This window comes from Poecilia reticulata, chromosome 19, assembly GCF_904066995.2.
Source record: "Poecilia reticulata chromosome 19, P_reticulata-male-v2, whole genome shotgun sequence".
Classification (NCBI taxonomy): domain Eukaryota; kingdom Metazoa; phylum Chordata; class Actinopteri; order Cyprinodontiformes; family Poeciliidae; genus Poecilia; species Poecilia reticulata.
This window is the reverse complement of record NC_088848.1, coordinates 18,371,407-18,384,381: the sequence shown is the minus strand read 5'-3', so window position 1 is coordinate 18,384,381 and position 12,975 is coordinate 18,371,407. Positions and strand designations below refer to the sequence as shown.

The 12,975-nt window shown below is 41.6% G+C and overlaps 1 protein-coding gene across 13 annotated transcripts in view; it reads right to left on the bottom strand.

Moving 5' to 3' along the window:
• Window positions 1–2,924: 2,924 nt before the first annotated feature.
• Window positions 2,925–12,975, bottom strand: part of shisa6b (shisa family member 6b) — a 94,779-nt gene continuing 84,728 nt past the window's right edge. For 3 of the 13 annotated variants that reach the window (XM_017310831.2, XM_017310833.2, XM_017310834.2), the window contains 3 exons: window positions 7,434–7,586; window positions 5,196–5,299; window positions 2,925–4,999 (listed from right to left, as the gene is read on the bottom strand). In XM_017310831.2, the coding sequence (XP_017166320.1) occupies window positions 4,127–4,999; window positions 5,196–5,299; window positions 7,434–7,586 (1,130 nt within the window). In that variant the 3' untranslated portion in view covers window positions 2,925–4,126. Of the gene's footprint in view, window positions 5,000–5,195; window positions 5,300–7,433; window positions 7,587–11,760; window positions 11,782–12,975 lie in introns of all 13 variants that reach the window. The other 10 variants (XM_017310836.2, XM_017310838.2, XM_008437718.3 and 7 more) reach the window with 5 other exon arrangements.

Below are 12,975 nucleotides of genomic sequence, written 5' to 3'. Positions count from 1 at the left end.
TTTTACCTGTGGACAAACTTGTAGGAACCTTACAAAATTATTGCATTCAGGTGTTTCGCTCTGTTCCGTGGCTACAGGTGTGTAACAAGATCAACCCTACCATCACTAATGGTCCAGTCATTAAATCTGCTTGTCTCTAAATGCTCCACAGTGAGCCATTTGAGGTATTATGACCAAGTGGAAGTGATTCAGAATGACAGCAACTCAACCATGAAGTGGTAGACGACATAAACTCCAGGAGGAGTGAATGCTGCAAGTCAATGACTAAACGCAATCTGCTGGGTTTCCTTGGAGAGAAACTTTGGAACTACTCTGAATAATTAATTGAGCTTTATTGCACTGTTTGATGACTGGAATCGATTTGAATGAATGCGTGATTGAACTGAAATTACTTTGTTTTTTGAAAAGTGTCTCAAGACGACATTTGTTGTGAATTGGTGCTATCTAAATGAACTGAATTTAATTAAATCAATTCACAAACCAGAGTCACCAGATGCTGAGTCACTGAAACATTTTGCCAGACATTTTGGAAAATTTCATTCGCTCAACTATCTGGGAAATACTACTGGATGGCTCCTTCCACATTTCTGTGCTCTAGTGCACAAAGCAAGGCTCATAGAGGCGAGGATGGTGAAGTTTGCTGTGGAAGAACTTGGACTGGCCAGCAGAGAGTCCAGATCTTGATCCAATTGGAATGAATTAGAGTGGAGGCCTTCTTGTCCAACATCAGTGTCTGACCTAACAAATGGTCTAAAATGACTACCAACTTACTCCTGAACTTTGCAGAATCGCAGGTAGAGTTCTGCTTTTAGAACATAAAATATTATAACAAAAATAAAATCCTGTGGATGGCTTGGAGAGAGCAGTTAAATGGACGAGAAGAGATTCTGCAGATGAAGACGTCAGGAGTGAAATGATGAAAATCCACTCTGGGTAAACGGTCCTTTATGAAACCTTTGTCATTTGTTCCTCAAATTGTACAATCAGCGGTATCCACAGGGGAGAGCATCTGACCTTTGGTGTTCTAATGTTTAATTTGCATTTCTGATGTCTTGCATTTCACCCATGTTGCTGACCTTTTTTAATAAACTATCTTTGAATTTTTTATTTTTAAAGGTTTTGTTGGCTCTAGTGGCCTTTATTTGAAAGTAGTTTGACAGGAAAAAGGGTAATGAGAGAGACATGTGGCAAACGTCGCCAGGCCAGGAATCGAACCTACGACCACGAGGACTAAGGCCTCAATACGTGGTTCATGCTTTGCCGCTGCACCACCACAAATTTTTATGTTTGACTGAATAGTACAGACTTTGCCTGTTTTGTAACAACCAGCTGATTTTATCCACTCATCTTTTGTTTGACCAAATGTGCAAGAATAATTTTGGAAAAAGTCCATTAATACGGTTTTGTGCTTGAAATCTTGACCAATCCACATGAACTGAACCATATACGACGTAAATGAAAATGTTTTTTTATCAAGGCAGGTCAACTTCTGCCATTGCTCTGTTACATTGTTTTGGTGACCACTAGTCTGTCCAGTTTAAATGCCGTTAACCGATTTATTCTGCATTTTGTAATAATTATTATACTATATTAGATCTTCTTTTGGCAGTTCCTAAGAGACAATAAGGATATCAAGAGAAAAATGGCAAGAATTTTCTGTTTCAACTAAAGTATCAGCTCAGGCTCCTAATCCAGGCTAATAAACTTGATTTCTTGAGGAAACCTGTTGTAGGCCCAGTTTGTGTGTGAGTTTTGTTGTCGGCTTTTTTGCATTGTGAGTTTTCAGAAATTGTTCTTGATGGTCTAAGAACCTCTTCAGGTTTTAACCTGCCTCCTGCCTAATGGCTGCTGGCAATAGATACCAGCAAACCTAATATAGACAATAGATGGATGGATTATATAACTAAATTATGGTTTTCAAGCTATACTAATGTTTTTACATTTTATATTTTGGCTTGATCTTTACTTGGTACAAAATTACTTGAACTTTGTGGTTTTGTACAATTTAGGTTAGATTTCAACAATTTTTACTTTCAAAACAACAGGTGGGATGTAATGACAAATAACAGACAGCTGCCAGATTTGCTAAAATATCCATATGGGATGCTTCCTCTTCTTTTAATTAAAGAGAAGTTAGAAATTAACTGTCAATAACACCTACTCACAATAGTACTTTGTGTGTCAGTCATAAATGTATCTTTGCTAAACAGCTCTACTAACACAATTTTCAAGAGACCTTCATTTTCCCTAAAGGTGCGTTCACACCAAACGCATTTTGAGCGTCAGGCACGTCTGGTTTACATTCAATGTCTGTGGAGACATTGAATGTAAACTAACCTACTAACCTAACCTACTGCAGGAACATTTAAAATTTAATTTAAAATTTAAAACATTTAAAATTTTAATAGCACCTCACCTTAACTCCTACAGATGCCGTTTTACTTCTATCCGCTCTTGTGGCCAATTTTTCACATTTGCAAACCAAATAACTAATTTTATTTACATTACATACCATTATTATTCAATTGAACAATCTCAATTTAGCATCTGCATGAGGTTGTATTTTTTTTATACAACTGTAAATAAATTCAGAAAAGTAAATGAAGAAATATCCCTTTTAACAGATTTCTATAAACTTAGACTTTATTGATTTTATATATATATATATATATATATATATATATATATATATATGCAGTCAGTGTTGTTCCAGTGATGAATATGTTTATGATGATAAAATTGAAGGTACATGGTGAAAGACCCCCCGCCCCTTGCTGGGATTAAATTTCACCACAAAGGCTACCTATATTTAATTTTCACAACTCGCCTGGAGAACTCATGAAATGTAATCAGCGTGTTCTAGGTGAGCAGGAAAACTTCTAATGAAGGAAAAACAAATGACACAAAGACCTCACCGAGCCATGTTGCATGTTTAGAAAAATATGGATGATTTATTTGACCCTACTTTGACAAGCCTTGGACTCCATACCCGAGAAATTTCAGTCTTCCAATGTCAGTGGAGTACAGTCTACATCCAAACATGAATGTGGTACATTTGTTAGCAGCACATTCATTCACTTCTCGTCCAAGCACGTTTGCAAAGAAACACGATAATTATCCTTTCAGATACTTGGTTAAGTGGGTTTCTATCTTGAACTCACAAAACAGTGATGAGTTATAGTTGTTTAGAATCTATTTAAAACAGACAGTCTAATACAAAGTTCATCCAGTACAGACCTGTCCATAATACTGCTTCTAGGATAGCTTATTTACAATTATCTACTGGAAGCAAAAAATGAAAAACAAAACAAGAAAAAAAAGAACAAGATTGCCATTGTTTTAAGAACAAAACAAACTAGCCATCACTATTCAAAGTCAAAGATAAACCAAAACTGAATATTTTCTATTGATTGTGCTTTGTAACCCACAAAACCACTTGATATTCAGAAATGGAACATCTGTCAGAGGCACCAAATACGAGTGCAGATAACATCCATTTCAGTTTCTCTCTTGAGATTCTCTAGAGCTATGAGTTAGATGGGGCGTAAAAATATTCTTTTTATTCCTTTATTTTATTTATTTATATATTTATAAAGATACTACAGGCTCCCTCTTGTTCATCGCCTGTGATGGTGCTGCTTTGCACAACAGAAGTCACAGAGGAATCACTTTTTGTCTATAACCATGCAAAGCCCTTAAGATTTGCCAGAAAAGGTCACAGATTGTTGGGACAAAGGGGACTGATAAAGGCTTAAACAGACACAATCAGTGTTTTCCACTAAAACAAACACAGATGCAGGCCGTTAAGACTGTGGACAAATAGGATTATCCCAAAAACTGGAAGTTGTTTCAGGCAGGTTAACTTGACAATGCCCAACCTCACCCCTTCCACAACCCAATCTGGCTTTAAATCTTGCTGGGCATGTTTATGCAGTGTACAGTGTAGTTCTTTGTTCCGGTCTCACAGTAAGCTAGTGGATGATCTTGGTCCTGGAATCTTCAGTTAAGGAAAATGTAGTCACTACTTCCTACTCTACAAGGTGGCAAGTGAAACCATGTTCTGCAATCGAGCCCACCGCCTGGTACAGCAGTGGTTCTTCTAGCACAGTTTAGGTTTGGGTTGCTGTTACACAGTCACTTCAGTCTTGCTGCCTGTGCGGTAGTGCTGTGGCTGTTGTTGCTGCTGCTGCTGCTGGTGGTGCTGTGGGATATAGTGGAGCTGCTCCACAGTGTGAGTTCGTCTGGAGGCAAACACTTGCCTTTTATTTGCTGTCTGGTTCATGGCTAACGTGTTGGAATGCACGGCCACCCCCGTCCCCGGTGCCCCGCTGCCGCCACCGCCACTACCACCATTGTTCGAGGCACTGGGATGAGAGTGCATTTTGGTCATCTTGTAGCGATCCATGAGCGGAGTGGTCGGTGTGAACACGTCAGTGTGTGAAATGGCGCGGGAAATTGACTTGTCACTGCCATAGAAGCCACCAGAAATGCTGCTGACCATGCCACGCTTCAAGGACATCATCAGCTTGTCCGGCGACAGAAGAGGATCTTGGGACAGGAGGCGGTCTTGCGAGTACAAGCGGTCCTGCGAATAGAGGCGCTCTTGAGAGTAATGGCGGTCTTTCGAATACAAGTGCTCCTGGGACAAGAGTCGGTCCTTGGAGTACAGGCGGTCCTTGGAGTACAGGCGATCTTGTGAGGTGTGACGGTCCTGCGGCAGAAGACGCTCCTGGGAACGAAGACGTTCAGCAGACAGAAGCTGCTCATCTGAGAGGATTCGGCCACCGTAGGGAGACATGCCCTCAGAAGACATGTTGTAGTCCTGGTGGGGACCACTTTGTGGGACCAGAACGCGGTCCTGGGACATGGCCCTCTGGACACGGCGAGGCCTCTGCCTTTGCTGCGACTGTTGCTGTGAAGACTGCGACTGAGGAGGGGCCTGGGAGATACCAGGAGGTGGAGGTTGGCTTTGGAGTTGCTGCTGCTGCTGTTCCCGATGCTGGAGAGCAAAAACAAAGATGGGGTAAGTTTACTCACAATCTGAGGCAGTTTAGTTGGAATCTAGTGGATGATCATATATAGCTTTGAAGACACTGAAGTCTGGAGGCTTACAGCCGGCACTTATACTTCACGCTTCAGAGAACATGACCTCATTTTAAAGACTGCTCACGCAAATCTAACCCTTGTGCACCCACCTGTTCTTGACTCATTTTGAGAACATGCAAAGGAAGAGTGCCTCTTGCTGCCAGGTCAGGCAGGTGGCGCTTACGGGTGTAGTAGTCATCAACTTCTTTATCTGCTACAGAGGAAATGATAATTAGGAAAAGAAAAGGAGGCGAGCGATGAAGAGAGAGATCCAGGATGTGAAGGAACAAGAAAACACAGGAAGATGTTTAAACGGGAAGGGAAAAATTGGATCAAGAGGAAGTGTAGAACATTGCACACATGGCAGAGAGCGATGTTGACAGACCCATCTGTGTTTCACCTTTCCAAGCACATGAAGGGGAATAGAAAGTAGAGGAATTGCATATTACATGCCAGGCACACAACATCCACATGTCCTTGCTTCATCGGGAATGCTACGGTCAGCCCTGGCTGTGTAGGGGGGAAACTTTTCAAAGGTCATGTGAAAATCTATAAACAGGAATGCTCATTTCACAGACATGGAGGGAAACATACAGGCACTTTATACACACATGCTGGAATGCTACTGGTTCCCAGGCAAAAACAGGTCATCCTTGAGAGCTGCAAGAGGTTTCATATTACTGAGTGGGTGCCTCTTTACTTACGTCAGCAGACAAGAAAACATGCATTTAGAGGCAGATCAAAGTGACAAGAAGACTTTCGCAGATGATCAATTGTAGGGAATCAAGGTCATGCCAGACAACACAAACACATGCATAAAGACTCATCACTGAATTACAAACATATATAGGCACACATATACAAAAGTCAGGCCAGACGTCTGGTCAAAACAACACGGAATCGGCGTCCGTGAATGTCGGTGAATAACTGGTCCGCCACTGTACTAAATTAGGAATGAACGCAAGCGGAAATATTTATGGAGAGCTCCTAAATGACTTTTGTGTGTGATGCCATCTTCTTCTGTAATGAGTGCAAAAGTGTTCATGCCACCTGTCCATATTTGATTCAGCCAAAATCCCCTTTGGCAAGCCGCGGCCGCTCGCTGCAAATCGATTCATTATGAGAGATAATAAAAACAAGATGTTCCTATCTCAAGCATAATAGTCAGCGCGATCTGGGCAGGGCATTGCAAGCTCATCAACCATATTATCATGGAGTGAATTAATAACGTGAGATGTATACTGTCCTACGTGGCAACAGTCTAAATGCTTTTTTTCGTCAGTTTGATAGCAATTTGCATTAATAAGCAGAAGCATTATTCTCTTTTATTATCTCAACAATGAAACCGCTGCTCTATCTTCCCTCTCGCACAATCCTGCATGATCCGTCAGCATGCCCACAGTAGTTAGGCGACGAAAAGAAACAACAGAGCCTTTTGGCTGTGTTGCTGCAACAAATAATTTGCTTTGGAAGCAGAAAGAAAGTTAGCGAGACTGAAGGACACAGCCTGGGGATATTTGTACTGCTTTGTACACCAGCTCTGTGGTCGGCTTCTGTTGTGACAATTGAATTTGTTTGTTTTTGATTTAATGCCCATCAAAAGCTGTCGTCTTAATTTTTTCCCAAGCATTCTTCACATGAAGGGATAACAACTAGTCCTGCGTGCTGCAAAGCCATTTCACACTTTGGCCAGAAATGGTTGCTGGCAGCAGCCGCCGCATGCGCCAGTGTGGAGTGAACCCTGACCGGAGGAGCCGCAGATCGTCATCCTTCACTTTGAGCGCGTGCCAGCAGTGTGAGATCACGCAGGCCTCAAGGAATATTTGCGTTTCCCTTAAACAATATCAGGAGAGGAGACCTCATTACGCAGCAGAAATCCAGTGTAGTGCCACTAAATCAATATGAAACCGAGCCGCGTCAGGCCGGGCGCAACGCTCCACTTAATGCTGTGCTTCTCTGCTGTGAGAGAATAGGTGGCTGCAGTCTTTAAGTGGAGAGGAGAAAAAGCAACGAATATCAATGACTCATGGTGTCTGTGAGATGACTTCACTGATTTCCTGATGGATCAGAGCTGAGAAATGAATACCTCAATTAGATTCGAAACTCTCTTGATTCCCTTTTATATTTGCTCGAATTGGAGTAATGTGAAAGAGTGCTTTTGCTAGATAACCTCAAAACAGCAGGAAAATCTCATTCTTCTCGCTTCCAGTAAGGAGTCATGGAAGCACACATGATGATGCATTTCTGTTTTTGTTTTGTTTTTTCTTTCTATTTTTTGGGGGGGGTTATCATGCAGGCACCAGGACCGGGATCCTTCTCTTGCATTAGTGCAGTGAACTTGGACCTACTGAGTTTCTTCAGGGATGAGAACCGGCTTAGGTCGGCCTTGACGGCCGCCTCGTAGGAGGGCGGCAGGTGTGACAGGCTCTGGAAGGAGCGCGAGAAAGACAGGTCGTATGGCTCCGTCTGCGAGGTCAGGATGCCGCTTATCCGATTGTTCTCTGGAGACACATACGTACATATACAGACACAGAAGAAGAAATAATGGGCTTCCCAACCCAAACTCCTTCAAAAGACACCGAACACGGACGAGAGCCCAGGCAATCAGCGCAGACGACCACCTGCTGAAGTGGAGGGAAACAAGAGTAGGCTGATGACGGAGCTGAAGTCTTAGTTGTACAAATATTTCCTGGGGCTTCTAAAGGTGCTCTGAGAACATCGTCTTATGGAGGAATAGTTCGTGGTTGAATCCGTTCTTTTTGGTGCAGGTAAACTAAGTTAACAAAAGACATTTTTTCACATTAAAGCCAACAATTGAAATGTGTTTCATTGGGGTATTATGGGATGGACCAACAAAGTAGTGTCTTTCACATTGGGAGAATTCTGTATTTTTAGTTCTTTACAAATAAAATTGTTTTCAGACCCCTTTACTTTAATACACCTATATAAAGTCAGGTGTAAACAGAAGTCATCAGATTCGTTTCGTAAATGGAGTTCTCCTGTATATATATTATCTGTTCTGTGAAGGCAGTTTGTCTGTAAAATGTTGCTGTTGGTCTAAAGATCTAAAGACTTTTGAAATGCCAGGTGCACGAACAGTGCCATAAAAATAAACCTGCCTTGTCCTCCCTGTCCAGCATAGTAGAATTGCTTACTGTAATCAAGTGTTAAAATGGCCTAGTCAAAGGCTCAGTGGTAAAGCAGGCACACCATATGCAGAGGCTACAATCGTCCTGCAGTTGTTCCTGGTTCAGTTCCCAACCTCAGGACATTTTCTGGATGTCTTTCCCGTCTCTTTTTTGTTGCTGTGGAACAAATCCCACTAGTGCTACAAAAACCTTTAAAACAACAGTCAGTGTTCAGACATGAATCCAACCAAGAATCTGTTTCATTAATTTAGAACGTCTGTTCACAGAAACTCCCTGTCAATCAGACTGAGACTGTGCTGGAGCATTTACTCAGTTTTAGTCTGTAGATGTGCAAAGCTAGCAACAGATACCCCAACAGAAACTCCTGTCAAGTATCAACTGAGCGAAGCTGAACATGCACATACTCCACACTGAAGATATTTATTTGTAGAGTTATGAAAATCATTGCTATCCCCCTTCCACTTTTATTCTCCACTTTGTGCTGGTCCATCTCATAAAATGATCTAACCCATAAAAAGATACACTGGAGCCTGTGGTTCAGAATGTGAAGAAGTTGGAGGGTTACTGATAGATTTGGAAGCCAGCATAGAAATGAAATGTGTGAAGAAATGAGTAATAAAGCATTTTTTACAGCTGGCTGTACTTAATGAATCTTCAAAACCTCCAAACACTCTCCTGGCTGTTAGCTTCGCAAGAGCTCCAATCGTTGTGTTCTTTCACAAATCTCTTGCCTTTGAAGTTCTATTTCTGTCAAAAAAAAACTAAAAAACCTTCAACATCCCAGTACCTGCTTCTCAGAAACGGTTGCGCATCTAAAACTCCAGCTTTCTGTCGGTGGTAGTGGGGTAGTGGGGTGGGTGGGGGGCAGTATAGGTGGAAACATCACATAACTGAGCGAGCGTTTGCTGTGGGACTGACTCGACAGGTGAGGCGGTGGTTTGACGTGAGGAAACGGTGCTCTGAGAAGGAAACGAGTGGAAGAAAACAGGACAATACACGGAACGGGTGCTGTGTGCTGGAGAGTGACCCTGCTCATGACAGCGTTGTGATGTGATCTGGGACCGGGCGGGGGAGCAATGCCCGGACCGACTGTTGTTGAAGCGACGCGATATGGTTTCAGGAAGACATTCGGGGTGGGTTGCTGCCGAGAGGCATGTCTCAAGGACCTAAATCTTCTGTTATTCTCACTCTACTTTTTCTTTTTCTTTTATCTCGCATTCGCACGCAAGCATGTGCGCAAGCATCCGGGGTCTGTCCCATTTACCTCCGTCTTCCTCACTCTGTCAATCTTATCTATCCCGCCATGCTGCCACCCACTTTTCTCCGCTTCTTAATTCTTTCTTGTCCATCCAGTATTCCCTTCTCTCTCATTTTCTCTCTGGCTGCTTCTCTATCTCACTTCCCCTGTGAGCCTTGAGTCTGTCAGTGCAGAGCAGCAGCATGGGCGCGGCTCTAAAGCAGCCTCCGTTGAACAGATAAAAAAAATGATGGGGCTTTAGTAAATTTCTGCAAGATGGAGAGCATGAGGCTAAAATGCGGCAAAGATGTAGATGTGACCATCTGAAAGGGACAAAAAAAAACAAAAAAGTTGACTATAGTATAAGAAGGAGAGAAAACTGGACGGGAAGCTGGACAAAGTAGGGCAGAAGGGCGTTGAACAACTGCTGGGGGTCCCGGGAAGCTGCAGGGAATGGGGACTGAAGGATGTGAATGATTCGTAAGTGGAGAGTTCGGCAATCCTGCATCAACAAGGAAGAACCGACTCAGAATGTGGCATGCTGTTAGCGTTCAATAGAGCAAACACGTTTTAACCCTTCATCAAGACGGACACTACAACCACACAGACCTGGCTCAAATAGTCCCAGGCTTCTGGGAGATATCAATTTCACACAAAGCTTTGCACCATAGAACTTGAAATTATACGTTACTGCCAACAAATTCAATAAAAATGTCAACAAAAAAAAATTGAGTATGAAAACCGTGGACAGGAACCTGGATGATGGCTGAAATTGGCTGCCTGAGATTCTGGAGTCTAAGCAGATAAAACTGGATCAGGATATATAAAAAATAACAAATTATTATATTGTTTATGGCGCTTAAACTGAGTGAGTGAGTAAGAGTGATGAGCTTGATGATATAAAAATTTGGCTTGTGCATTGAACTTGCAAGAAATGTTAATTCGATTAGTGTTGCATCAATCCATTCAGTTAGTCACTGTGATAACTAGTCACCAGAACATTAACAATCATTTGTCCATAATCATTTACTGAATTATTTATTCCTAATTTAGTAAATGATTGTTTGAACATCGATTGCAGCAACTGTTGTTTTTTTTTATTTTTAAAGCTAACTTGTTATAAAACTCGGTTGCTGACACATTCATATCACCATTACTAACCATTATCAGTAATAGTTATGGTAACTATCACTAATCCTTTTACTAGTTAGTGACCATTGAGTTTTCTTTGCTCTTTTCTACTAGTTTTCTGTCACTTCTTGAATGTTACTGGCCTAGCTATGAAGAGTTTCTTGAAAATTGGAAGTCGAGGTATTTTTGTTAATACAGTTTCATCTTTAGGAGAAAAACTGCTTTTTTTTCCTTCTGTTTATGTGTAGGGCTTTCTGTTTGAGAGACATAGTGCAAAAATTCACTCCTTTAGCCATCGTTCTATTAAACCACACCTCACCACACGGGTATTGATAAAACAGTAATTGACTGTTTGGCTAAAGATGGTTAACAAGGAGGTGTCCAGAGTCAATGTGATCTAAATGACCAACTTTATTAACATTTTCCTTTGGCACTTGTTAATAGTTATTAACCAAACCTATCGTCGGAGAACATCAGTTTCAAACCTGGCTACTGCAGTGTTTACCTTGCGTTGGTTTTCAGGTTAGGAGTAAACCATCTAGTTATTATTATCTTTTGACTTTTTTAAAATTGTTTATGTGAAGTTACTGGGTTTGAATAAATATATATTTATTTCCACTTTGGCTCTCTTACTTTAGCGGTAAGTTTCAATACTTGGAATATCTCTGATCCTGAAAAACAAAACAGTCAGAAACTAACAATAGTCAATGTCGTCACAGCAGTTCCTTTTTGGCCAAGTTTTATGTTTTTTCTTAGATTTTGGCACAAGTATGAAACTGTAGTATTTTGACCTGTTGTGACTTTGTCCACAAAAATGACAAACTCAGTCGTAGAATTTGTTGGCAGTAAAAAGGATTTAAGTTGGAACTGAAAACCTCGGTTTGGGTTGCGCATTTGCAATCACGTGAAATCTAATAATAGTTTGAACCCAGTATTTGAAACCACATGGCAAAACCCTGAAAGTTTCCCGTCGGAGCGGGATCAAACAGGCTTTCAAATCTACTTAAATCAGGTCTGAAAGAAAAAAACAAAACACACCAGCCGATGTGGAAGAAAGGACAGAAACGCGAGGGTGGGTTTGTGGAGGATGTACAGTATGTGTGATCAAATGGCGTGAAGAAACACTTATATCAAATCAAATATGTATGTATGACTTACCACGTCTCAATGATCGGTGAGCTACCAAACCCAAGTAAAAACAACAACAAAAAAAACAAAAACAACAGTAGTGTTTTCAGAAACATGTCGATGGCAAGAGGGGGCAGAAAACACACCGCACACAAACCTTCTCCACATCCAGCATGACCAGTGCAGAAAATCCTCCCACAAACAATTATTCTGATTAATTCAGCCTTCGCCTCCGGAGGCTCCGGTTCCGGAGTCTGTGCCCGATTTGCCATTTTGTGCGTGTGATGTAGAGCGGCGTGCTCCGGTTGTGTCAGTAGTGGGCCGCAGAGAGGCTCGGAACACTGGGTTTTATCTGGGAAACGCACTGCATGCTGAAATGCGAAAGGATTTTAGCCAGACTGTGATCAAAGTGGCTGTGTTAGATATGTTGTTGAAATGGATTTTTCATGTTTCCCACAGATCTCCAGGCATTTGTTCCCAGTGTGTGGCTTGCTTATCTGGGTGAGTGTGTCTACGCCATATGGTCAATTATGTCCACAAAAGGAAAGAGCCGCTCCGACTGCAAGACGTCAGACGCGTTTTCTGCATACTTGAAATATTTTTTTTCTTGTTTTCTACTTTTAATGAAATGCATAAGAAGAAAATGAAACAAACCGAATCTAAACGGCTGGGGTTTGCATTCAGATCGGTGACTCTTTGCTGCTGGTTCTGGGCTTTTCTGCTACGTCTGAAAACGTGGGAGTCTGCAGCTCCGGACCAGCCTCGGCAACCCTCACAAGAACAATTTAGACCTGACAGCTGAATGACATCAGCAATAACAAAAAAGGATTTGTGGTGTTTGTCTTGGGCGCTATCGAGTTTTGGTGATAACTTTTGTTACTTGGGATCACAGCGAGTTACAGCGAGGCTGCTTCACAGCCCGTCACCACGGGACGACCTGGAAGGAACGTCGAGTCCAATCCCGGCCAGCTGCGTTTTGTTTGAAAGAAAAGTAGTCGCACTCCGTTCGACTTGAACATGTCGTCATATTTTGTAGAACCAAATTGAACCGAATTGGAAAAAAAGGGAAAAGACTTTTTTGTGCAAGCAATTCAAAAAAGTCTGAGTTTATACTCATAGAAAACATTACAAAAATTAAATAAATGAATTATGAAATCACACATAAGCTTTAAAATGCTTGGATACTTTTTTTTTTTATCTTAACATGGCCACACTAAATGAGTTAGTGTTGGCTTATATACATCT